The sequence below is a fragment of the Dromiciops gliroides genome, chromosome 6 (genome assembly GCF_019393635.1).
Source record: "Dromiciops gliroides isolate mDroGli1 chromosome 6, mDroGli1.pri, whole genome shotgun sequence".
In the NCBI taxonomy this organism is placed as follows: domain Eukaryota; kingdom Metazoa; phylum Chordata; class Mammalia; order Microbiotheria; family Microbiotheriidae; genus Dromiciops; species Dromiciops gliroides.
Genome location: NC_057866.1, coordinates 81705746 through 81731124, shown reverse-complemented (window position 1 = coordinate 81731124; position 25379 = coordinate 81705746). Strand labels below are relative to the sequence as shown.

At 37.2% G+C, this 25379-nt stretch overlaps 2 protein-coding genes across 3 annotated transcripts in view; one reads left to right on the top strand and one right to left on the bottom strand.

Moving 5' to 3' along the window:
* The window catches only part of RAB28 (RAB28, member RAS oncogene family), a 126896-nt gene that overhangs the window by 57113 nt on the left and 44404 nt on the right, over positions 1 to 25379 (bottom strand). The gene's annotated exons all lie outside the window — the stretch shown is intronic.
* On the top strand, positions 3103 to 4032 carry LOC122730882 (mitochondrial uncoupling protein 2-like). The gene has a single exon (XM_043970444.1). It carries the CDS (start codon positions 3103 to 3105, stop codon positions 4030 to 4032), a length of 930 nt encoding a protein of 309 aa, XP_043826379.1.

Here is a 25379-nt window from a genome sequence, read left to right as displayed (position 1 = left end):
GATACACTTTAACAATCTGAAACCTTAATCAAAATAATTCCCATTAACCAAAGCCTTTTTTGTTAGTTTCTCTTTCCATATTTTGCTAATATCTATGACAAAAGGAGAACAGAAAAATCGTTTGAGGAAATAAAGGATGCAAGGAATACCTAGGAGTGATAATCCTATGCAAATAATCACCTAAATATGGTTTAACTGCAACTGTCAAACTTTCACAAGCCCACAATTTCATATTTGCATGTGTTAAATTCAAAAAAATAGCTGCTAGAACTTGTAAATGTTAAAAACTTTATCAAAGATTAAAACAGATGTCTATAAACCCTACTATAATGACAAATCAAATGGTCTTCCAAAAAAAGTGTTGAGGCTAAAGTGTAAATTTCTCTATGAAGTTCCCTTTCTCACATAAAACTACAATAAAAGAATTTTATATATTTTTCATACTACTATTGGTTGAGGTTTTAAATTTTGGTATGAAGGAAGGGAAGGAGGATGAAGGAGGAAAGAGCAATGAAAAAAAATTAATTCCCAGAAGAAAGCAGAAAGTACATAAGGAAATACAGACAAGCTGGGAAGTTTTAGTCACTATCTTCTTAAATTTAATATATGCTTCATTAAACTGTATGAAACAAAAATTCAATTTAATATGCAATCTTCATTTAAATTCCTTTACATAGAGAAATGTTTATGTCTGTTGATATTAAGTTAATAATAAAAAGATCATATAAAGCACTTACTAAGTTATGCTGACCAGAAACTCAATCAGATACAAAGACTGATGCAAAGAGTTTTCCAACAATTGTACACCTCAAGCAACCCATGTGTCTTACTGAAAACTGACCAATACTAATAGGTTATTGTTTCCATGGTCTCTTGATTGTTTACAGATACCTGGGGAGTGGAACACCTCCTTTTCTGAATTCAAAGAATTGTACCTCTTCACTCTGCCCCTCCCAATTTGGAAATTTCCTAATTTCCAATTGGAAATCAGATTACCTAATGTTATATTGTTTCCTTTAATTAGTTGTCCTTATTTAATTAATTGTTTTTAATGTATAAAAGTCTTTCTCCTCCTGGGATCTAGGCTTAACTTGCAGAGGTATGGTCCCAGTTTGTTGGGCAATTGGCACGCATTGCTTAAAAAATGGATATGCTCATCAGATCAAACCTTTGTTTTCCTCAGTAATTTCACCTTTCATCCGCCACACTACTGAAAACAGAATAATAGCTGATAAATTATAGAAGCTGATGAATTACCTATTGCAAACTAGACAAATATGTAGTGGTTATAAAGCTATGTTATTGCTTTAAATGAGACAAGGTTTACAATTAAGAGGAACCACAGTTTTATGTGGGTCAGAGAAAAAAAATAGGATGAAATACAGAGAATTACAGAACAAATTTATTCTACCTTTTGATAAGTAAATATATTTGTAATTGAGTTGTACTATAAGGCCTATTCTGCAAAGTATTATATTTAGAAATAATAAAGACATTAAATTATTCCAAACAGATTGGCAGTACAACGTTTTGTTTTGTTTTGTTTTGTTTTGTTTAAATTTTATTTTTTGGGGTGAGGCAATTGGGGTTAAGTGACTTGCCCACCTAGCTGCCCTGGCAGTACAATGTTAATGTAAGTATATGGCACACAAATTCAAAAACAGCTAACAAAAGAATATCTTAAGACAATAAAATGCTAACTACAAACTATTTACAGCTCTAACTTCCAAGACATCATAAATGCTTCCTCAGAATTGAGACTTAAGGGGCAGCTAGGTGGCGCAGTGGATAAAGCACCAGCCCTGAAGTCAGGAGGACCTGAGTTAAAATCTGGCCTCAGACACTTGACACTTACTGGCTGTGTGACTCTGGACAAGTCACTTTAACCCCCATTGCCCCGCCAAAAAAAAAAAAAATCGAGACTTAAAATACACTATAATTCACACATGAAATACCCTTTCTCTTCCAGACAACAGCCATCTGGCTGCCTCATCATTTAAGTTTTATTTTCTCCCTATTAATTCAACACATGTACTTCCCATTGACCCAGAGAACCTAAAGGGATCCTACTGTACCTTAACCTTTCATTTACTAGTGGCAACTATCTGTTATTAATTACTCTATACAAAGCATTTTCTCTCTATTGCAAAATTAAACTATAGAAAAAAATTCTACTCAGTAGGAGGGGAACAGATCAAGCAGATCAAACAATGCATCATCACCTGAGAACCCAAGGAATTAGATAAGTAGAGTTGACAGGGAAAGGAATATTCATTGGGTCCAAGGTATCTATCTCATTTCAGTTCTACCCAGAAATATACTATAAAGAATAACTCGATGGAGGCCCAACAAGTTAGGTAGTCTTTGTACACAAAAGGCAGTTAAAAAATAAAGGTCATGTGGCACTTAGAGAGAGCAGGGACCAGATGCCAGTCAAGAGTAAGAGATAAGGAAATTTAACTTTGCTAAGTTGAAGAATCAGCTGTGATAACCAACTTCTTAGTGAATTTTGGTGCAATACTTTATACTTTTCTTTTGATCAAGAAAAAAAATTAAGAAATTAATGACTCAAGGTCAAGGGAGGATTTTCAGAGACTAAAGTTTTCAGGGTTCCCAAGTGAGTATGGAAAGTGATTGACAGGTAAGTGTAAGACCTAGTGTTAAAACTCTAAATAAGTCAGTGAGGCAGTGCTCAACTCCCTGGTCCAAGACTGTGACTTTTTAGCGATCCAACGGAGAGCCAGGCAACCAACCACTCCAGCCCCTCGGACTCCGGACTCTGGACTCCACCACAGGCCCTGTGCTTCCCACCACCGCCACCTCCTCCTCTTGTTTTCCTTTACGTCCCGGGTACATAGTATGATCATTAGGTGTTCAGTTTCCCAGCAACTTTCTATGGAAAATCAAGGGAAGTGGGCCATGGTTGCTGTGAGCAACTCTGAAGAGCAGGACACCTTTAGAGAAGCCTGATCAAGGTGCCATCCTCATGAGACCCTCCAAGTCAGGACTCCGGCAGAGTTCCTCTAGCTCATCTTAATCATCAAAGGCCATCTTACCATTTCTCCTGCCTCTTGGGAAGTAGCAGAAAACCAGCATCAAATCATGGTTGGATTTAAGCCTACAGATGTGCCCCCAACAGCCACCATCAAGTTCCTTGGGGCTGGCACTGTTGCATGCATCGCCAACCTCATCACCTTCCCCCTGGACACAGCCAAAATCCGGCTGCAGATTCAAGGAGAGAGCCGGGGGGGGGGGGGGCGCATCCGAGCTTCTTCTGCCACTGCCCAGTATCGGGGTATCTTGGGCACCATTCTAACCATGGTGAAGACTGAGGGCCCTAGCAGCCTGTACAATGGGCTGGTGGCTGGCTTGCAGCGCCAGATGAGTTTTGCCTCTGTCCACACTGGCCTCTATGACTCTGTTAAGCAGTTCTACACCAAGGGATCTGAGCATGCAGGCACTGGGAGCCGCCTCCCGGCAGGCTGTACCACAGGGGCACTGGCAGTGGCCGTAGCCCAACCCACAGATGTGGTGAAGGTACGTTTCCAGGCCCAGGCTTGTGCAGGTGGCAGCCGGAGATATCAGGGCACACTGGATGCCTATAAGACTATCGCCAGAGAGGAGCGGCTTCGGGAACTATGGAAAGGAACTTCACCCACTGTTGCCCACAACAATATCGTCAACTCTGCTGAGCTGGTGAGATATGATCTCATCAAAGATGCCCTCCTGAAGGCCCACCTCATGACTGATGACCTTCCATGCCACTTCACATTAGCCTTTGGGGCTGGCTTCTGCACCACCATCATTGCCTCCCCTGTGGACGTGGTCAAGACAAGATACATGAACTCTGTCGCGGGCCAGTATGCTAGTGCTGGCCACTGCGCCCTAACCATGTTCCGGAAGGAGGGACCCCAAGCCTTCTACAAAGGGCTCATGCCTTCCTTCTTCCACTTGGGCTCCTGGAATGTAGTGATGTTTGTCACCTACGAGCTACTGAAACGGGCTCTGATGGCCACTCACACTTCCCAGTAAGCTTTCTGAGCCCTCTCCTGCCCCTCCCCACCTTGGAGTCCAGGCCCCCAGCCTGCCTCCCATCCCATTTTTCTTCCCTCTTCCTCTCCTCCCCTGAAGAACCCCCCTGCCCTAGAGTTAGCCCCACTTTATTCTTTCCCATTGCAGCCTCACCCAGTTCTTAAGCTCTCCTTACTTCTAATAAAGCCAGACCAGAACCCAGGGGAAAAAAAAAAAAGTCAGTAAAAGGTCTTTCCCATCCAGGGCACCAGACCTGAGAAAAGACTTCAGGAGACCCCAGAGCCATTGAAATCTTCAGGAAAGGTAAAAAGCTTTTGTATATCATTGCAGAAAAGACTAAAGCCTGTAAAAAGGATCTTTGAAGGGCAAGCCGAGTACAATGGACCCCAGGGCTAAAATTGAGAATTAGGACACAGAAGGACTGAAAAAACCCCTAAGTCTTAAACTTAATCTACCAAGGCTAGACATGATAAAGTTTCATATAAGAATCTAAGAGCTTACCTTAGCCATTTCCACTTCTTATCCCCCTCTTCCCTCCCACTCCACTGCCTTCATCAAAGTATATAAGCCATCTATTTTCTGTTTGAGAACCCTAGGGATATACACTCCATAATCTTGCTTGGTGGACCTTGGCAATATAATCTCCATGAAATGCAAGTGCTTTCAGACTACATAAAAGGCACAAGGGTGGAGGCTTAATCTCGTCTGAATTCTCTATCTCCTTGCATAGCTATCTGTACACAGTAAACACAAATGTAGATGTTGAAAAGTTCTTACTTATGTCCAAGAGAAGTCCTCCACCTTTAAATTTAATGTGAGCCTCCTTCTTCTTTGAGCTTCCAGAAAGCACCCTTTTATTCACTGAATTCAATATCATTAAGCATCTATGATGTGTAAGGCATACTACTAAGCACGAGGAAGAGAAAAACAAAAATAAGACTATTTCTATCCTAGGAGAGAGCTTGTACAGAGTAGAAGCAACATATAAAGAAATAGAAATATATAAATATAAATACATTTTTAAATAAAATTTTATTGATCTCTTTTATTTTTACATCACTTACGTTTCCGACCATATCTTTTCACCTACACACATACTACCAGAGAGCCATCACAAATAAGGAATTTTCAAAGGGGGTGTGGGGGGGAAACTCAGTAAAATGGAAGATATTGATCAAAAACAGAAACATTATATGCAGTATTTCATGGTCATGATCCCCTGCCATTCCAAAGAAGTAGGAAGAGATATCTTTCCATAGATCTTCTTGGGTGACAAGCTTGGTCATTATAACTTTACAGCATTCAGTTATAATTATTTTGTTATCATAACTTTGCAATATTGTTTTAATTGTTTTGTTCATTTTTTTTTCTAATTATGTTGTTGCAGTTATTGTACATACTGTTTTTCTGGTTCTGTTTGGCTTTTTTTTGCATCATTCCATATAAGTCTTCCATGTTTCTCTGTATTCCTCATTTCTTACAAGATAATATTAATATTCCACATACCACATTATATCCCTATATCACAATTTGTTTAGCCATTTCCAAAACTCCCCATCTACTTTATTTTCAATTCTTTGGCACTACAAAAAGTGCATGAATACATACACATTCACACATATAAACGTGTGTATGTCTATATTGTGTGTATGCACATTTGTGTGTGTGTACATATATGAGTGCATGTATGTATGTATACAACCTCTCTTTCATCACTGATCTCCTTAGTGCATATGCTTCGCAGTCAAAAAGCATGGGCATTTTAGTCACAAGCTTTATATAATTCCAAATTTTTTTCTAAAATGATTAAACCAATTTACAGTACCAGCAACAATGCAATAAAGTTTCTGTTTTCATCCAATCCCTGTAATATTGACTATTCACATCTTTGCCAATTTACCAGGTATGAGATAAAACCTCAGGGTTGTTTGGGTTTGCATTTCTCTTATTCTCTCAAATTAATATTAATGATCTGGAGCATTATTTCATATGGTTAATGGTTTACAATTTTTCATGAACTGTTCATATCCTTTGATAGTTTATCTGTTGGAGAATGGGTTTTGGTTTTATATATATATACACACACACACACACACACGCATACACACATATGTGTGTGTATAATACATGCACATATTTCTGTGAGTTTTCCACATATCTTGAATATAAGACACTTTTCAAATTTGATAACAAAGATTTTTTTCCCAACCTACCACTTCCTTTCTTATAGTTATCTTTGACAGATTATGTTCACAAAAAAGCTTTTCAATTTCAAATAATCTAAATTATCTTACATTTTGTAATTGATTTTGCCTCTTGTTTGATTAAAAATTCACCTGAAAAAGAATTAACAACTAAAAGGGACCAGAGTACAATTCATGTAAATGATATTTGCACTGAGGTCTTAAAAGAAAATTGATATTTTACTAGGCAGGGATGAGGACAGACCACATCTCAGGCATGAGTGACAGTTTGTGTAAATACATAGAGGCGGGGCAGCTAGATGGCACAGTGGATAGAGCACCGGCCCTGGATTCAGGAGTACCTGAGTCCAAATCCAGCCTCAGACACTTAACACTTACTAGCTGTGTGACCCTGGGCAAATCACTTAACCCCAATTGCCCCGCAAAAAAAAAAAAAAAAAAAAAAAAAAGTAAATACATAGAGGCAGGAAATAGAATGCCAAATTGGAGCAATATCTGTAAAACAGTTTAGATAGAACACAGAGTGTGTGAAACATATTTTGTAAGACTAGAAAGGCAGATTAGAACCAGATAAAGTAGTTACTAAGTAGATTAAGCCTCAAACACTAGACTGAGAAGTTTTATTTTGTCCTTGATGCAAATAGGAACAACCAAATATTTTTATCTGGGGAGTGATATTGTGAAGCCTGTGCCTTAAGAAAATTATTCTGGATGTTGTATGGAGGAAGGATAGAGAAGGAAAGACTAAAAAGCAGGGAGACCAAATAAGAAGATTTAGTTAGTCTTCAAGTAAAGTGCCCATGGACTAAAATGAAAGACATTTCAAGAGAGATGTAGAAGAAAGGTTTTATAATGTATAATCGGCAAAACTTGACAACTGAATGAATGTTAGGGATCAAAGAGAAGGAAGAGTCAAGGATAAGGCTCTGAATTTATAAACCTTGAGGGCTGGCACAATAGTAGTGTTCTCAACAGAAATAGGTCCTTCTGAAGGAAGGGTATGGGGAAAAGACAAGTTCTATTTTGGATATACTGAGTTTGAAACTTTTAGGAAATCTAGATGAAGGTATCTAATAGACAATTCTTCATATGGGATTAGTGAGTACAGGAGAGAAATGAGGGTTGGATTTGAGAGTCTTCTAGGTGAGATCATACATATGTGTGGGTATGTATGTATGTGTATAAGTGTATATATGTGTGTAGATATTATATAGTTGTTGTCCAGTCATTTTCAGACATGTCCTACTCTTTGACCTGGTTTAGGATTTTCTTAACAAAGATACTCAAGTAGTTTGCCATTTCCTTCTCATTTTACATGAGAAAAGTGAGGCAAACAGGGATTAAGTGATTTATGTAAAGTTACACAGCTTGTAAGTATCTGAGGCCAGATATGAATTCAGGTCCTCAACTCCAGGACCAGCACTCTATACACTGTGCCTTCTAGCTATTAGATAGACAGACATACACACATACATATACACATATTATATATACATACATACACACATTTTTGTAAAGAGAGGTATATACGTATACACATACATAAATATATACATATTTATTGTTTATATGTTTTGAATTCCAAACCCTTATCAGAGAAAACCTGATACAGAGATTTATTCCCATTCAACCACTTCCCTTTTTATCAACCAGAAGTTTCAATTTTGTCTCTGCAAAAGCTTTTCAGTTTCATGTAATCAAATTTGTAATTGCCTCTGTCCTTTGGTTAAGAATATATCTCCTACCTATAGCTGTGATCTGCTGCTATTCTAATTTTTTATATCATAATCTTTAATGTTAAGGTTGCATATACATTTTTAATGTATTGTGGAATTTGGTGTAAGGTATTGGTCTAAGCCTCATTTCTGCCAGATTGCTTTTCAGTTTTTCAAGAAGTTTTTATCCTGGGTTATTTTTGTTTTCTATTTAATCAAAGACGAGGTTACTAAATTCTACTGTTGACTTCTCCCTTTACCCCAGTCTCCCAGTGTACATTTAGAAAGAAATTTCTAATTGATCTTTCTGTTGTCATTCTAGTGCGGTTATACTGGCTATTCCATTCACTTACTCCTCCTGCATTTCTATTTTCTAAACTAGTCAAAAAGCAAATAATCTCTCTGAGTATGGTAGTTTTATTAAAAAATTTTCAAATGCCTCTTTGTGTCTTGAGTTCCATTGCTCTTCAGAAACATATTATTCCATTCCCTCCTAAATTTTTGATGGATACAGAATGCTCTTGTGTTATAAAAAAAATTCCTTTCCTTTATATTTGAAGGTCTTTGGTTCTTTGTAGAATTTATTGTTTCTCAGGGTAGCTAGGTGGCGCAGTGGATAAAGCACCGGCCCTGGATTCAGGAGGACCTGAATTCAAATCCAGCCTCAGACTTACTAGCTGTGTGACCCTGAGTAAGTCACTTAATCCCCATTGCCCCGTCCAAAAAAAAAAAAAAAGGATTTATTGTTTCTCAATGAAACTGTTATATTAAACCACTATGTGTTTTAGAGTTTGCAGCCTTAGTTTTTCTTCTGGACTAATTTATGGACTCTTATTTGATGCTCTGGTTTTTGTATATAGGAGTTCCAGGGAGTTTTCTTGTATTATTTCTGGCATCATACTGTTTAGGTTTTTCCTGACATGTATTCTTCTGGGAAATCTATAATTCTTAGATTATCTCTATATCTCCTATCTTCAAAATCAGTATATTTTGCTTGTATAAAAAGTATGTTTTCTTTTAATGTTATTGGTTTTTGCTTCTCTTTTTCTAGATAGTCCTTCATTTCAGTGTTTTTCCATTCCCAATCAAGTTGTCCTTCCTTTTTTTTCTTTGCTGAGTCTTATGACTGGAGATTCTAGTTTTTCTATTCTGCCAATTATTTTTGCTGTGCAAGCCATAAATTCTACTCTCACAATTCTCATTTCTCTTTTAAGCCACTCAGGAACAGTGTGTTGTGTTTCCATGTTCTCCTCAAAATCCACAGGGTCCTCTGCCTCATCGGGTGATAAATCATTTTCCTATGTTTTGCAGTATTTATTCATAGATACCTGAACTCATTTATTTCATATGGAAGCCATATGTCCTTCTGCTGTTAATGTATTCACTGGTATTTTTTCTGCTTATACTCCAGGTCTTTAGGTCTTTCTCCTGAGATATTTGAAAAAGAGTTTTTTCCCTTTATTTTCCACTATTGCTCACTTTTTGACTCACTCCTTCTGATGGTGCAGACCTGCTACAAGGAATGTGGTGAGCAGAGAGAGAGAAGGGGTGCTGAGTGAGCAAGGGTTAGGCATTCTTTTATGGAGTTTTTATCTTCTTTGGGATTCTCAGCGTCCTAGAGCATGGACACAGTTGGAGTTGCTTTGGCTCTAGTGCATAATTTCTGCTTTGGAGATGTTTGAGAGGTCATGAGGATCAGAGTAAACTTCTAGTTCTCTATCTTGTTCACAAAACAACCCAGAAGTTCAACATTTATTAAGCATTTACTATTATGCCAGGCACTGAGTGATACAAATAAAGGTTTAAAAAAAACCAACCCTGCTCTCAAGGAGTTCACCGTCAAATGAGAAAGAAAACATGCAAAACAACTGTGCAGAAAAAGATGTGTGTACAGGAAGTTGGAGATAATCCCAGGAAGGAAGACAATAACATTAAGGAAGACTAGGAAGAGCTTCTTCTTATAGGAGGCACAACATTAGGTGAGACTTGAAGGAAGTCAGGGAGCAGAGATGAGGAGACAGAGTTCCAGGAATGAGGGACAGTCAGTGAAACTGCCCAGAGTCATGACATGAGGTGAAGTGTCTTGAGAAACAGCAAAACGTTAAGTGGATTGCTGAGTAAGTTGGGGCGGGGGGGGAGTGGAAAGGAGAGAGTAAGGTGTAAGAAAACTGAAAAAGCAGGAAGGAGACAGGTAGAGGCTTTACTTACAAAGGCTGTAGTTACTGTTACTGTAGCTTTCTAAGTCAAATAGAATGTTTTTGATTTAGCACCTGGAACTGGCAATTTGAAAAATACTGAAGCGAGCATTTAATGGAGATCATTTGAGAGAAACTGTGAAAAAGGTAGAAAGATGATGAGAGAAAAAAAACTTTCTTAAGAGAATTTTATTAAGAGCCTGAAAAGAAACTGTTAAGAGTCATGGATTGGGGCGGCTAGGTGGCACAATGGATAAAGCACCGGCCCTGGATTCAGGAGTACCTGAGTTCAAATCTGGCCTCAGACACTTGATACTTACCAGTTGTGTGACCCTGGGCAAATCACTTAACCCCATTGCCCCGCAAAAAAAAAAAAAAAAAAAAAAAGTCATGGATTAAGAAACATTAAAAGAAAAGAAAAGGGACCTTCTTCCTTAGCAAAAATAATTTAAAAGGATGAAGAGAATGCTTGTCAATATGTAAACTCAAGAAATGCTGAATTGAATGATCCTGAATTACATTTCACATATTAAAGTGAAAAATAGAGTTTATATACTCTGTTTGAACATAACAAAAATGGCTTGTTGTTATCCTGAGTCTATACTACAAGATAACAGAAAAACATATATAATGTCCCCTCCAGGGCTACTTCTCCATCTTTTACACTTCTAATGTCAGGCCAGATCTACAGAGAGTGGCTGATTACTAAATCTCAGGATCCTAGGAGTAACCCTGAAGAGCTACTGTCCCCCAAGGGACCCTTCCTCTAGTGTTGTCATTCATAAACCTCCACTGGTGTGCTTCCTACTAACAATCAGTAAGAATTTATTAGCATTTCAGCATAAGTATTTGCTAAGATGGTACAGCAGTAAAGCTGGCACAATGGATACACACTCCCTGTGTGACAACCCTGTTTGCCTCGGTTCCCTCATCTACGAAATGAACTAAAAAAGAAAATGGCAAATTACTCCAGTATCTTTGCCAAGAAAACTCCAAATGGGGTCGCAAAAAGTCAGATGTGACTGAAGCGACTCGACAACAACAATGTAGCAATGCATAAAGTAACAAAACATTTCCGCTAAAAGTCTGGGGCACACTTTCCTGCAAATGCACAGAGTCAGCGGAGAAAAATGGGCATAAAGGGCAAGCACAAAATGAACCCTTCTCAGTCTCTCTCCTGACTAATCACAAAATTATCTTTAAGTTTCTTCATAAAAGCATACGTGCATGTGACAAAAGAGTGACTCAAAACTCCTAGTTACTAGAAGTCCTTTTCTCCCTATAACACCACCTATCTCCCAGTACAGTTATGAGGGTCAAATGAGATAACATATGTAAAAGTGTGCTACAAAACTGAAAGCATGGTATATATAAATGCTAGCTGTTGCTGTTGCATTGGTGGTGTTATAGTGTCCTCCTGATGTCTCCTTAGTAGCTCTCTATGGGGATCTGAGGGTTGGTGCCTTTGTAAAATTCATATCTAGACCCCTCTGATCATGGCTGAGTAAAGTAAGCTGTCACTTACAAGTCCATTCTTTCCAATAATATGGTCAATATGTGAGAGAGAAAAATTTTCTCCTTCCCCTCTCCAAAGAACAATTACCTCCCAGGGGCTTGGCTCCAACTCTCAAAGTGGAATTCTCTAAACTGGAGTTCTTCTAGCAATAGAATAGTTCACCATTTGACTAGTCTCCAGTTTAAGAGACTACTATTTTTTATATATAGATAGAGAGATGGATCTGATTTTTAGCCAATCATGCTATTTCCTGTGTACCATCATCTGCCTTCTTCCAATGGCAACAATACTATAATCCTCTCAAAATTATTAAATTTATTTTCATCTGGGATTATTTTCACCTAGTTTATACTTTTAATTGATTCAACTGATAAGTCTGAGACTTCTATGATTACAATAATTGTGATAAGGATAGAATCCCCCCATTATACTTAGAAAGGAGCTAATAATACTAGGTAGATATTCAGTAGTAAACAAATTTTTTTTTAAAAACTAATCACAAGAATAGCAAACACAAAGTTTAAGCATAAATAGTAAGAAAAAATGTCATCATCAAAACAATTTTTAAAAAAAGAATTAAATGTACTTTTATACAACGTGCCAGGATCTGTCCAGTCCTTAGAATTATAGACTGTTAGAGCTGGAAGAGATCTTAGAAAGTTCATAACCCAGGCCCCTCATTTTGTTGATAAGGAACTGAGGTTGAAAGAAGAGAAATGACTTGCCCAAGCCCATATCATTCAAACGCAAATCTTCCAAGTTAGGACAAAATGAGTTCATTTCCTGCCTCAGACATTAACTTGCTGGGCAAGTCACTTAATGTCTGTCAGCTTCAAGTTTTCTCATCTCTAAATAGGGGATAATAATAACACTTTCCTCCCAAGAGTGTTGTAAAGATCTAATAAGATAACATTTGTGCTTTGCAAACATTGGAGCACTATATAAATGTTAGCTATTAATATTATTCGCATTGTTGATATTATTACAATATGATTCTTAAATCCAGACTACAATCCTAGGTTTCCCATGCCTTAAACAGACAAATTCAGGTATAATTCATGCCTCGGAGTCTTGATACTGCCTGGTTCCAGACAGCATCATCCAAGACAGCATTCAAACAAGTCATCCTGTTCATGAAGAAAAGGATAGATGTGGTTGGCACATTACAGCTCTCTGTCAAAAGGAAATCTAATACAGAAGTTCCTTATCTGTGTTTTCACTTTTCCTGATCAAGCTTCATATATTTCTGCCTATTGGTTCCTGATTTTTCACTTTCTGTACCCTTTTCTCCATCACTGGTTGTATATAATTTTCAGCTTCCTCTCTCAACATCTCATCCTGTTTTGATTCTTGCTTGCTCATTCCGTTTTTACATTTCTTAGTTCCTTACCACAGTATGACCACAGAGAAGCCTCAGTTTCTTGATCTGTAAAATAAGATCCTTGCGACTACCTTGCAGGACTATTGCACAGACAATACTTTGCAGACCGTATTGTGGAAATTTATTTTTATTTGGGTACCCTACCTTTAGGCTGAGATTAGAAAGCCTTAGGCCCTCAGGGTCTCTCCCCCTCCTCCTCAGCTTCAGCTGAGCCAAAAAGCCCCGTGGGCTATACAAGATGCCAGGTCAGACAGCTGGGGGAAAAAGCCCCAGCTCCCTCCGACCTGAGCAGAGGGATCCGAGAGATACCGGGCTTGTCCAGGCTGGGCTCCGGTGAGGCACGTGATGCTGGAGCATCCCCCAAGCCCCAGCCGCATCCCTGACTAGCAGATTAGCTTGGTCTGTAGGGGCACAGGAAGCCCTGAGATTTGAGTGGAGAGAAGAAAAGGTATATATAGACTTGGAAGTTAAATTAGAAGGACAATCTGTCAGGGGGCCGAGACGAACAGTAACGCAGGACTAGGAGCAAGGAGGAAAGGCCTACAGACAAGATTAAGAGAGGCGGACAAGATTAGAGGGGTGACAAAGGCGGCAGAGGACAGAGCAGACAGACAGAACAGGAGGCAGAGGAGAGCACAGAAGCAGTCAGCACAGGGTATAGGTTGGAGAAAGTGAAGATTAAGAGGAGTTACAATAAAGTACCTGAGTGCCCTGAGGGGAGAGGCGGCTAAAGCCTTTATTGTATTCAAGAAGTTCGAGGCACAGCAGGTGGGAAAGAGAGGCAGTGGAAAGAGACACACTGCAATGCAGTCAGGTTGTACATTTTATTTCCCTGTATTCTTAATTTTCAGTAGTATCTCATAAATAAACTCTGCTCTGACTATTTAGTTAAGAGGCTTCCTAATCCTGTGCTTATCGATTTGGGAGTAGAGCAGTGTGGTGGAACTTTATAAACGGCCCATATTAAATTAAACACAGTCAGATAGTCAGTGAGCCAACAGTCCCAGAATTAGTACCCCAGTCAGCTTTAGCCCCTCCCAAATTAGGCCTAGTCAATTCAAAAATATTTCTTATAGTATAATGCATGAGATTTGACCTAATATTCATGCACCCATCAGGGGCACCGAGAGGCAGCCCCAAGGTAGCACTAGGCCTGCAGGCAGAAAGACAAGTTCAAATCTGGCGGACACTTACTAGTTGGGTGATCCTGGTGATCACTTAGCCTCTGTTGACCTCAATTTCCTCAACCATTAAATGGGGATAATAATAGCACCTATCTCCCAGAATTGTGGCCATCAAATGAAATCATATTTGTAAAGCCCATAGCACACAGCCTGGCACATACTAGGCTCTTAGTGCTTCTTTCTTTCCTTCCTTCCTCATCATACCCAAGGTGCTCCAGGTCTTGGCTCCTTGCCATCTAACTGTCATAGCCTACTCATAGCAGATGAGTGTTGGCAGATGAATGGCTATTTGAACCACTTGTGGACACTTATTCTAGCTCATAGCTACTCCTTTTTTCTTGTGTGTCTTAAGATCCAATAACTACAAAGAATAAGCTTAAGAACACTGAGGCCATGAAGTTCAACTCCATCAGTCTTTCCTGTCCTCCTTATTTCTCATTCCTAAATCCTTCTTCATAATATCTATACCATAAATATCCTGATTGTTGGTTCTCAAATCAAGCACAAAAATGCCACTGATTCTTTGTTGTGCATGGACTTCTCTGGAAGAGACTCTGCTGACTATCAAAAGATTGACAGGACACTAGGACCAGACAATGATGATATATCCCATTAAAAATTTTCGTACTATACAAAGTATGTTTCTTTTCTTTTTTCTCTTCTTTTCTTTTCTTTTCCTTTCTTTTCTTCCCCCCACCCCTACCCTGGGCAATGAGGGCTAAGTGACTTGCCAAAGGTCACACAGCTAGTGTCAAGTGTCTGAGTTAGGATTTGAACTCAGGTCCTCCTGAATCCAGGGCCAGTGCTTTATCCACTGCGCCACCTAGCTGCCCCCTATACATAGTATGTTTCTAAATAAAATCTCTAAAACTGTCAATGAAAGGAAACTTTTTAAGAAATTAAAATTTGCCTTCAATATACTATCCACATTCACTACACAAAAATATAAAATGTCAGATTATAAGACACTTTCACATTGCAAATCCCATTCACCATCAAACAACCTATATAATAAAATCCATCATCACTTGAAGTAAATATTTTAAGAAAAATAAAACTCTGAAATGGTACACTAGGAAGCATTAAGATTTTTCTTTGACTAGATAAGACTATTGCTGTCTTTATATGGTAATAATGCTATCTGGCTTGGTTATTAAAGGCAAGCATCACAACATAAAAAGAGAAATCCAATTTTTTAAATCTAAATAGAATTAACTAAAAAATATGATTGGATAATAGAAGGAAAGAAATGTTTGACAATTTTGCAATAAAGAACAAGAAAATTACTTAGAAACTAATATATATCCACATATGATACTCTAAAATTATCAAATGTATAGTACTTTCCAGATGAATATAGAGCCACCACCAAATTTTTCTTTTGCTATTGTTTTTAAAACATAATTCTTCTGTTTAGTTTTTGGTTATAAAAAAACATGCAAATAAGTCCATGGCTTTGGTAGTACTTCAATTGTTAAGATTTTGATTTACAGTATCAGTCAGCTTTAATAAGGAGTGGTTTTTGTTGGCTTACACAGAATACAATTTAAGCTTTAAGATAGCACCAAAAAGAAACTGGAAAAAGCACTGCCTGTGCTTTAAAAAAAATTTAGTGGGGGCAGCTAGGTGGCGCAGTGGATAGAGCACCGGCCCTGGAGTCAGGAGGACCTGAGTTCAAATCCGGCCTCAGACATTTGACACTTACTAGCTGTGTGACCCTGGGCAAGTCACTTAACCCCAACTGCCTCACCAAAAAAAAAAAAATTTTTTTAGTGATTTACCCATTAAAAACATGCACCTACTCTAGGAAAACTCAACCATCTGAAAACTATTTGGATTAGCCCTCTATTTGAAAATAAAAGTAAAATGCCAACAGACATTTTTTATATTGTTTTAGGAGACATAGAATACACAAAGTATTGTTACTTCTAAGCACACTAGCAATTTAAAGCAAATATTAAAGAAAATAAACATAATACTTTTTTTCTTTAATCATCAAACTACATTGTAAAAGTACAACTGTATAGGCAGCCACTGACAAAGGTTGCCATTACACAAAATCAGTATTTTCAAATCCTATACCATTAAATTATTTTCATTTCTACAACATGATTGATATCACTTCCCTCTAATTGTTATCACACATAGAGGTAAATTGACAAATTCCGTTTATAAAAACTATGGGATAGGGGCAGCTAGGTGGTTCAGTGGATAGAGTGCCAGCCCTGGATTCAGGAGGACCTGAGTTCAAATCCAGCCTCAGACACTTAACACTTACTAGCTGTGTGACCCTGGGCAAGTCACTTAACCCCAATTGCCTCACTAAAATAAAAAAAAAAATTTTAAAAAAAAAAGATCAATTCCAAAGAAATCTGAAAGAAGGGAAGATACTAAAAGAAGGGGGGAAAACATTACTTTCCCCTACAAAAGGCAATCTAGAAAATATCAATAATAATTAATTCATCTACTTTTTAATTTCTAAAAACTATTTTAATAATTTAAACATGTATTAGTGCATCTTTTGATTTAAAAATACCCCCAAAAGGAAGTTTTCACAAACAATATTCTATAATTTAGATTACCTCTAAAATTATGTTGAAAAGTAGAGAAAAGAGACCACTGTTTATTTCTTTGCAATGACTATTCTAGTTCATGGAATACACTCCTCCTCACCTTTGTCTCTCTCATAGACTCTCTCTCTTCCTTCAAAATACTGCTCAAGCACCACCTTCTACATGAAGCCTTTCCCAAATCCCCTGTGAGTCCCCTCTAGTAGAACTACGTTATACTGAACTATTTTATATTTACTTTTATTTGTTCTCTTTATACTTATTACGTACTGGCCTAGCCATTTAACTTCTCAACTTCTCTAGGCAGCTAAGATGCAGACAAAGTGTCAGCCTGCATTGGTAAGGAGAACACCCCTACCTCAGAGCTCCCAATAGAGAAATCACAGATCCAGTCCCTATATGCACAATGTAATGTTATCTGTGTTTTACTGTATTTTTATCTGTTTTATTAAATATTTCCAAATTACATTTTGTCTGGTTCAGGAGTGCTATGGGTCACATAGCCAGCAGCCGGTGTTTGACACCTCCTCTCTATACCACTCCTAAGTTTGCTCCCAACGTTCTTCAAACTCTCTCTCCTCCATCTCCCCACCCACTCAGATGAGCACCTTACCTCAGACCTTACTGAGAAAATCAAGAGCCTTCACTATGAGCTCCCTCTTTTCCCCTTCTCTACATCTACATTTCCTAGTTTTTTCCTTTAGTCTAGTCTCTGATAGAGGTGACCCTTCTCCCTATTTATTGGTTCTTTACCTGTTACCAAGAAACATGCCCAAGTCTCCAGTTGCTAATGTTCCACCCTAACCAAAATAACATCATACATATTTTCTAATACTCATTTCTATATGTATTATTTCCCCAAGCTCCTTGAGGAGGACTGTTTCATTTTTGTTTACACATCTAACACCTAGCAGGGCTATGTGACACATAGTAGATATTTAATAAATACTTGCTGAACACAGTTGTGCTGAGTGTGCAAGACAATAGTGAAAAATAGGCACAGCAGGCATATATTTCTTTGTAAGTGGCAGATGAAGCCATGCCAAACTCTGTGCAATTTTAAAAATATTTTTGTTTCCAAACTTATCATCAACATAAACCTTTAAATATACAAAGAATAAGAGGTTTGTATAAGAAACTGTGAACTTTTGTCACATGTACGGTTTGTTTTTTAAGATACAAATGTGTGTAGAAAACCACACAGACAGACAGATATGTAGTTAACAAGCAGTAACAAACCAGGAAATGGTAGACACATTATTGTTCCTTTGAAGGTAATAGAATATTGCTATACCATGATTAATAACTAAAATGACAGATTAAGAGAAACATGGAAAGACTTGTTATATAATGATGCAAAGTGAAATAAACAGAAATGGAACATTTTTTGCATGGTAACCACAATAATAATGCAAGACTTCAGAACTCTATCATACTAAGGAACAATTATGACTTTGGGAAAAATTTTCAATCTCACATGAATTTAGGAAATCTACCACCCTATTCAGACTCCAGTTTACCTGCCCTATAATCACCACATCTTCAACAACCAGTTAATCTCCATGTATATTTTTCTGAGGGAAAGGTCGGCAACGACTCTCCAATATAGGACACATGTATATACCAAGGCTATCAACAGTATCAGGATGAGGAGTGATCTTCTCCAGACGTTTCCCAAACCATATAGACAATGTAAATTGTAAAGTTGGGCACATTTTTAAACAAGAAACAGAATGCATTTCCTTCAAGAAATTGCAAAGCTCCTTTAATGACACCAAACTACTCCCAGAAACAAAGACCCACATTTTTAATACCAACAGTCTAAAAGTGGTCTTTATGGTTGAGAGTCATAAGATGCTATAGTTTCTTAAGAATAAAAAGAATATGCAATGCTCCTATGCAATGTAAAATCAGATGGCTAGTGTGAGAGGCTGCAATACGATGAATAAATAGCTATGAAAAGTAAAGAATGCCATCAAATAAATGTATGGTCAAAAAAGCTGGACTGGTTATGTAACAAGAGCAAGAGATACCTAGGCAAAAATCCACATGTTCCACTGGTATGCTCATGATGTCAGGAGAAGACAGAGAAAACCCTAGCACATTGCATAGGTACCCTGTGGCTAATTTAAGTAAGGAAACATCAACTTCAATAAACTCACAGATATATCAGAGTTGTTATATTTTGATATGTACTAAATGAACTTGTTTTGGCCAGAGGCCTTGATGTTAAATTTAAATTTTAAAAAGTACTATTCAATAATCAGCATATTGAGATCTTGTATAACAACATGAGCTACTGAGTAATTTCTTTGTAATTTCCCTAGTATGTTTCAATAACTTGTCAAAAATGTTTTTTTTAATTTACAAAGAATTAAGGCCATAGATTCTATCTTATAAGTCTTCAGTATCACCCTTTCTATCTAGCCACTGCTAGACTGGCAGGAATAATTCATTCATTAATTAGTTAGTTTGCTATTGCATTGTTCAGTTGCTAAACATGTTCCATTGCTTCATATGTTAAATTATTTTCATTTATGATAGTCACAGATATATTCTGGAAACATTCACCTTCAAAGTTAATCACCAAATAAAATAACTAACACAATAATGTTTGCCCTTATTAAACTTTTTCCAGGATCAAGGGATATCAATGACTTTTTCACACTTTACATTGGTTAATCTCTATCATTAATTCCCTTTAATGATAATATATGAGACTCTATTTTCACAGGAGCTACTGGAGACATTTCTACAAATCAATGCGCTGCAGTGATACCGAAATAAAAGTGTGTTTCACTGTAATGATGCTTCCAGACTTCTCTCCAGTCAGGTGGTTACTTGCAGTTAATGACCTGTGACATACCACACAAGTAGTCCTAAAAAGACTTATTATCCACTGCATGTGCAACAATATTTGCTTTATGGATGGCTAAATGAATGAAGACATTCAATGTAACTGTAAAAGTAAAATCAAAAGAAAACTTACAAGTAACATGTTTTCTTTGAGTAAAAGGGCTGTGACCATTTTCCATTAATACTTAACCTTTTGCTGGAGGAGTGCAACCACATACAATGCTTGAATCTATAAAGCCCAAGAGCTGTTCTGGGTTAATGCTAATTAGCTGCCCTCAATCAAAGTGTAATCATTTTTTTTAATCTAATATCACCAGCTTCTGGCTATTGGTAGAATCAAAATCATATTCGATTGAATCACAGATTACAGAAGAAAGAAGGAACTTTAAAGATCTCCTAATTTAGCCACTTCATTTTATCAATGAGGAAACAGAAGCCAAGAAAAGGTAAAATGGCTTGTACATGGTCAAATAGGCAGAAATAAAGATGAGACCTAAAGTCAGGTCTTCTAACTAGAAGTAGAATTTTCACTGGCCATCAATTACTGTAAAAAGACAAATTAATATACTCAACTTCTATAGCATGTCTTTTAAGCAAATAAAGTTATTTAAGTTTTTCAATATTCACTATTAACACTGGCATAAGAGAAAAGAACCATACAAGAATAGGAAATCAGTAAGACTCCACCAGTGCAATCTCTCTCATTGCTGCCAGATTTTAAAGACATTCACATATTTTCTATTTATTATTTTATTTCATTTGATAGACTCAGCTTTTGTCCAACATATGTCTACAATAGGTTAACTATTCCCTTAGGTACAATTAAGGAGTTTCCATTTGTTATAAGAAGAGCTAAGTATGAAAGATGCAGCCAGAAACAACATTTGTACCTAAACCAAAAACAGAAGCACATTCAAACTCAAATAATGGTTTACACAGCATCTTTTTTTATTAGACATATGTCTACATCACAAAATAAACCAGATATAAATTCATGGCAATAGCACAAGAAACCTCACCCTTTTTGTTTGGGTATTATAAAACTAGGGGTTCCCACTATCTTTTGTATTTAAATGACAAGCAAACAGAACATTTTATAATTTTAATTTCTAAAGCACACCTTACTTAACATCTAAGTATTAATTATAAACAAATTTTATTTCTGATGAACTCTTGAATATTTTAAATATGCATAAAAACCTTTGCCATAATATGAAACCAATTTGGGAAAAACAAAAGTCCTTAAATTCAATCAAAAATATGAAATAGTGAAGAGCTGAAGAGGGGAATGATTTTAACCTTTATTAAACTGATCATTGAAGTGAAAATAACTAAATATTGTTAAGAATTTATCTGAAGGTAGAACTATGTAAACACCCTTAAAAATGGAATTGTTTTTTAAATATTTTTCAATAAGTAAGTTTCTCTGTAGCTACTTCACTCTTGAGAATGCCTTGAATACTAAGAATACTAATGCCTTGAAGCTAAAGAGATATTGTATCTAAAATTTTAATTATGCTTTACATGAGTCAATTCATTCAACAATTACTTATTATTGTCTGTTCGGTACAAGGCCCCACTCCTACTAGGGATTTAGCCCAAGAAAACGAAACTCTAGGTTATAAACTCAAAAGCAGAAACTCTATCATTCTTCTCTGTAACTTCTAATGTGATAAGCATAGTACTTTTCTTGTACATAATAGATGCTCAAGAAATTAGTGCTGAATGAATTTATGATTTATTTGAACTTTCAACCTAAAATATCATGTTACCTGCAATTTCCATTATCTAGCTCTAACAATGGAAAAAAACATCTGTGTCATCTCAAATAATTAAAAATATATATAAACCACGTGAGATCTTGCAAAGGTATTATGTTCTACACCTTTTAAATGTCTTTCATATATATCATGGTAGATACAGAACCGGCCTTGGAGTCAGGGGGGCAGATTTGAATGTTGCCTCTGACAAATACTGGCTATATGACTACAGGCAAGAAACCTACCTTTCAACAACCCAGGGAACTCTATAGCACTATAAACTGATAACAAATTGCTAAATTTACATCAGTGGAGGGAGTTTCCACATATAGAAATACCTATACCAACAAGCTCAGACATCTGCACCAAAAAAAAAAAAAAAAACCCAGCCCAATAATCCTATGAAATAGCCAGACATTGCTACAAAAATTGTATAGTTAAAGAAAACAAATATGCATGAAGGGTATTGCTAGATAACCAGTGAGAGAGATGACACCAGAGAGAATTCAACAATGTGGTTTGTCTAATATGCCATACTACTTCTAGATGCTTTCCAAAGTTTGGCGTCTTCAATATCGACAAAATGGTTCCTCTTTCCAAAGATACTGACTCCTTATGCTCTGTCTAGAGGAATTCACAATGGAAGTCAATATGTCCAGTATCCCAGGTCATGGTTCAAATTTGCAGGCACCAACTTAAGAAATTTGTCCCAGCAACCAATCTGGGCTGGCAGCCCAACCACACACTCAAGACCATGCACTAAACTCCCCTGTCTGCCATGTGTGTGGAGAGATTTCCTAAACAGTATATCTAAGCTCTGTCAACTAAGAGAAGGGGCTATACCCTGAAATCTGGAGAACATATGTAAGCAGGTCAACCTTCACCCCCTTCCCAAGCTTTGACTGGAGATGAGCTATTTGGACAATTTTTGAGGGCTGACCAGGATAACCTTAAGGTATCCCTCTAAAATGGTACTAGAGATTACTATGAAGTTTGAGATCACTGTATATGCCACCTCAATTAAAGTTTTGTTAATCTTTGATGTCATTTGTATGGTGCTATTTTGGGGGGGGGGACCCATTCTACAAGATCTGAATAACGCCCTGTATGTCTTCAAGTGATGAAATACGAAGACTGTCCTTTCTCATTCACTTCCCAAAGACATTAACTGCCCCTGAAAGTCTCAGTGCTACTTCAGAATTTTTTTTAAGATGCTCAGAAATCCAAAAATATATTCAACTTTCTGCTATGAAAGAGGTCATTATCCTTCGTCTTCCCACCTCCCAGTGCCTGCTCTCTGGCCATTTTATTGCTTGCTCACATCTCCACCAAAAGTGAAAAGGGGAAAGAAAAGGAAGGAAAACTGAAAATCTGGCAACTTTTCTATTTGCTATTTTGCCATTTGCTATTTACTCTTGTCAAGGTTTGGTGAGGATGGAAAGGAGATTGAAACTATTGACTATACTGAGGTTTGGGAATCTACCAACATGTGGATCTCATTTAACCACACTTATCCCTACTCCCCATTACCATGCATAATCTTTCACAGCTAGAATACTATAATAGTTGTTGCCTTTAATTTCACCACTTATTAAGTAACATTGTGTATTTTATCATTATATAATAGAAGAGAACAAGGTTCATTATTACACAAGAATGAAAAGTGCTACAAAAACTGCCCCTTCCTTTTGCAGAAGAAAATGATTCAATGTGACTAAAAGTCAGATTTTTTTCAATAGAACTGATGACTATCCTATGGAGGGGGTGAGCCCTCATTAAAATCATTAAAGTTCACAGGGGAATGTACAGAGCTAGGAGCTAACTGGGAGGTTCATGACTAAAAAAATAAGACATGACCACATACTAGAATAAGAGTCCAATATTCTACTCAGCCTCTAAAGAGGAGAAGAAGCCACTCAGAAGGCTGACCAGAAAACAGCCTGCTTTCCAGACTGGCCAGACGGGAAAGGTGGTTTGAGGAGAGGTGCTTCAAAAGAAAAGTCAAATTAGAAAAGCTGTTCCTTCAGAGACAAAAGGAAAGGGATAAAAGTTATCTTTTTGAAGGAAAATGGAAGGAGAGAGAAAGATCAAGATAATGGGATCACATTGTAACGATTGGAATAACGCCACCTGCTGGATACTAACTGTAGAAGAGTTCTGCCCATGAAGCGAAGGTCTTTGAGGGCAAGACCAGGAGTCTTTGGTATCAGGAAGTGACGCGGACTAGTGGGAGGAGGAAGGAGGAGACGGAGGCTCTCTTCTTTTTGGACTCTGGCAGAGAGCGGAGCTAGAAATGTGCTCTCCCTTTAATAGATAGGAATCTAGGCCTTTCTTTTTCTTTACCAAATTCTTATTCTCCTTAATAAATGCTTAAAAGCCTAACTCTTGCTAAAGCTTATAATTTATTGGCGACCACTCATTAAATAGTTTAGACAGTTTAGCTAGAATTTTAGCCCTTAACAGATGGCTGACCACGAAGAGGAAAGCTAAACTTCAGTCTTCTGATCTTCTGGTTGGGTAAGAAATTTCCCCTCCCTCTCCCTTTAACTGCTAAGTACTGGCGCACTGGCTGTGTTTTCCTTTAAATTTTTTCGAATGGACCTTTTAAACTCCCTAATTACCCTATTTTTGATTTTAGTCTGTTTAACCAGACAAATGGGGGATAAGATCATGTTAATGCTTTGTTTTTGTGGATTTTCTATTTTTCTTTTTATTTTTGTTAAAAGAGCCAGCAACTTACTCACACAAGGAAATATCACTCCCTCTCCCAACCATGCTTTTTCAGAGAAACCTGAAGAGATTCCTGCAGCTTTTCCCAATTCTAACACTAATTGTTGCTCTAATTTTGCATGCCTGGAGGCAATGACCCACCCTCTAGAAGCTTTTAATCCCCTAGCACCTGGAGGCAAAGTGGGGGAAGAGGAATCCAGGCCTGAGTTCAAAATCAAGTCTGATTCAAATTGCTCTGGTCCCTCCCCTCCTCTCCAGACCCCACCCTCTACTCCTCCTATGGCCAAGCCCATAGCTTCCCCTGCCTGGGAAGTCCAGAGATCTGGTGCGCATGCTCAACTTTCTCTAACTACATTTGCAGCTTCAGGCTCAGCCCTTCCCCAGCCTGGCTGTGCTTCTGAGACAACCTTAGAAAACCCTTTAAATTCCAGATATGCTCGTTTTGTTCATAATTTTGCTAACCTGCTTTTGTCTTTAATTAGTAATCTTATAAAGCATTTGTATGGTGAAAAGACTGACAGACAATATAGAGGGGTTAAAGAAGAAAAACTTAAGCTGAATAAGAATGACAATCGTCACCATAGTTCAAGACTCCGCTTCTTTTGCCATGGAAGTATATATATTTTACAGAAATGTAGAAGTAAGAAGCAAGGTATTGATATGAGTATTGGGGATTTTAGATATCGGAATCAAAAGTGTTCTAAATTCACTCAGATTATTAATAGTATCAGTTCAGAGGTTACATAGGATTTCTATACTATTACATATACATTTTGAAATTAATGGTATGGGTTTATTTTCATAGAGATTTTAATGCTTTTGAGATTGTGTCTTATACTTAGTTTCTAAAACAAGGAGAATATTTGTAAAAGCTTTTTATAGTCATGTGATCAAGTTTATATTTTATAATACTCTTATTGATATTAAGTTCATATTCATTTAGATTTCCTTAGTTTGAATTTCACTGTATTTTATTGTTCCATGTGTATTTTCTTCTATTCATTCATCTCTAATTTTGAAACATTGCAAGATGGTTTTGATTTCATAATACAATGTTAATTCTAGGAGTATTGTGCTCCCATATTCTGAGTTATTTGTTTTTGTTATTTTTCTCAACTGATTATTTGATCAAACTCTTTAAAGCATTTCCCTGGCAAATTGGTTGCCATGGCAAGTGTAAATTGATTCTAGAAGTATTATTTTTGATAAGCATATTCCAAAAAAAAAAAAAAAAAA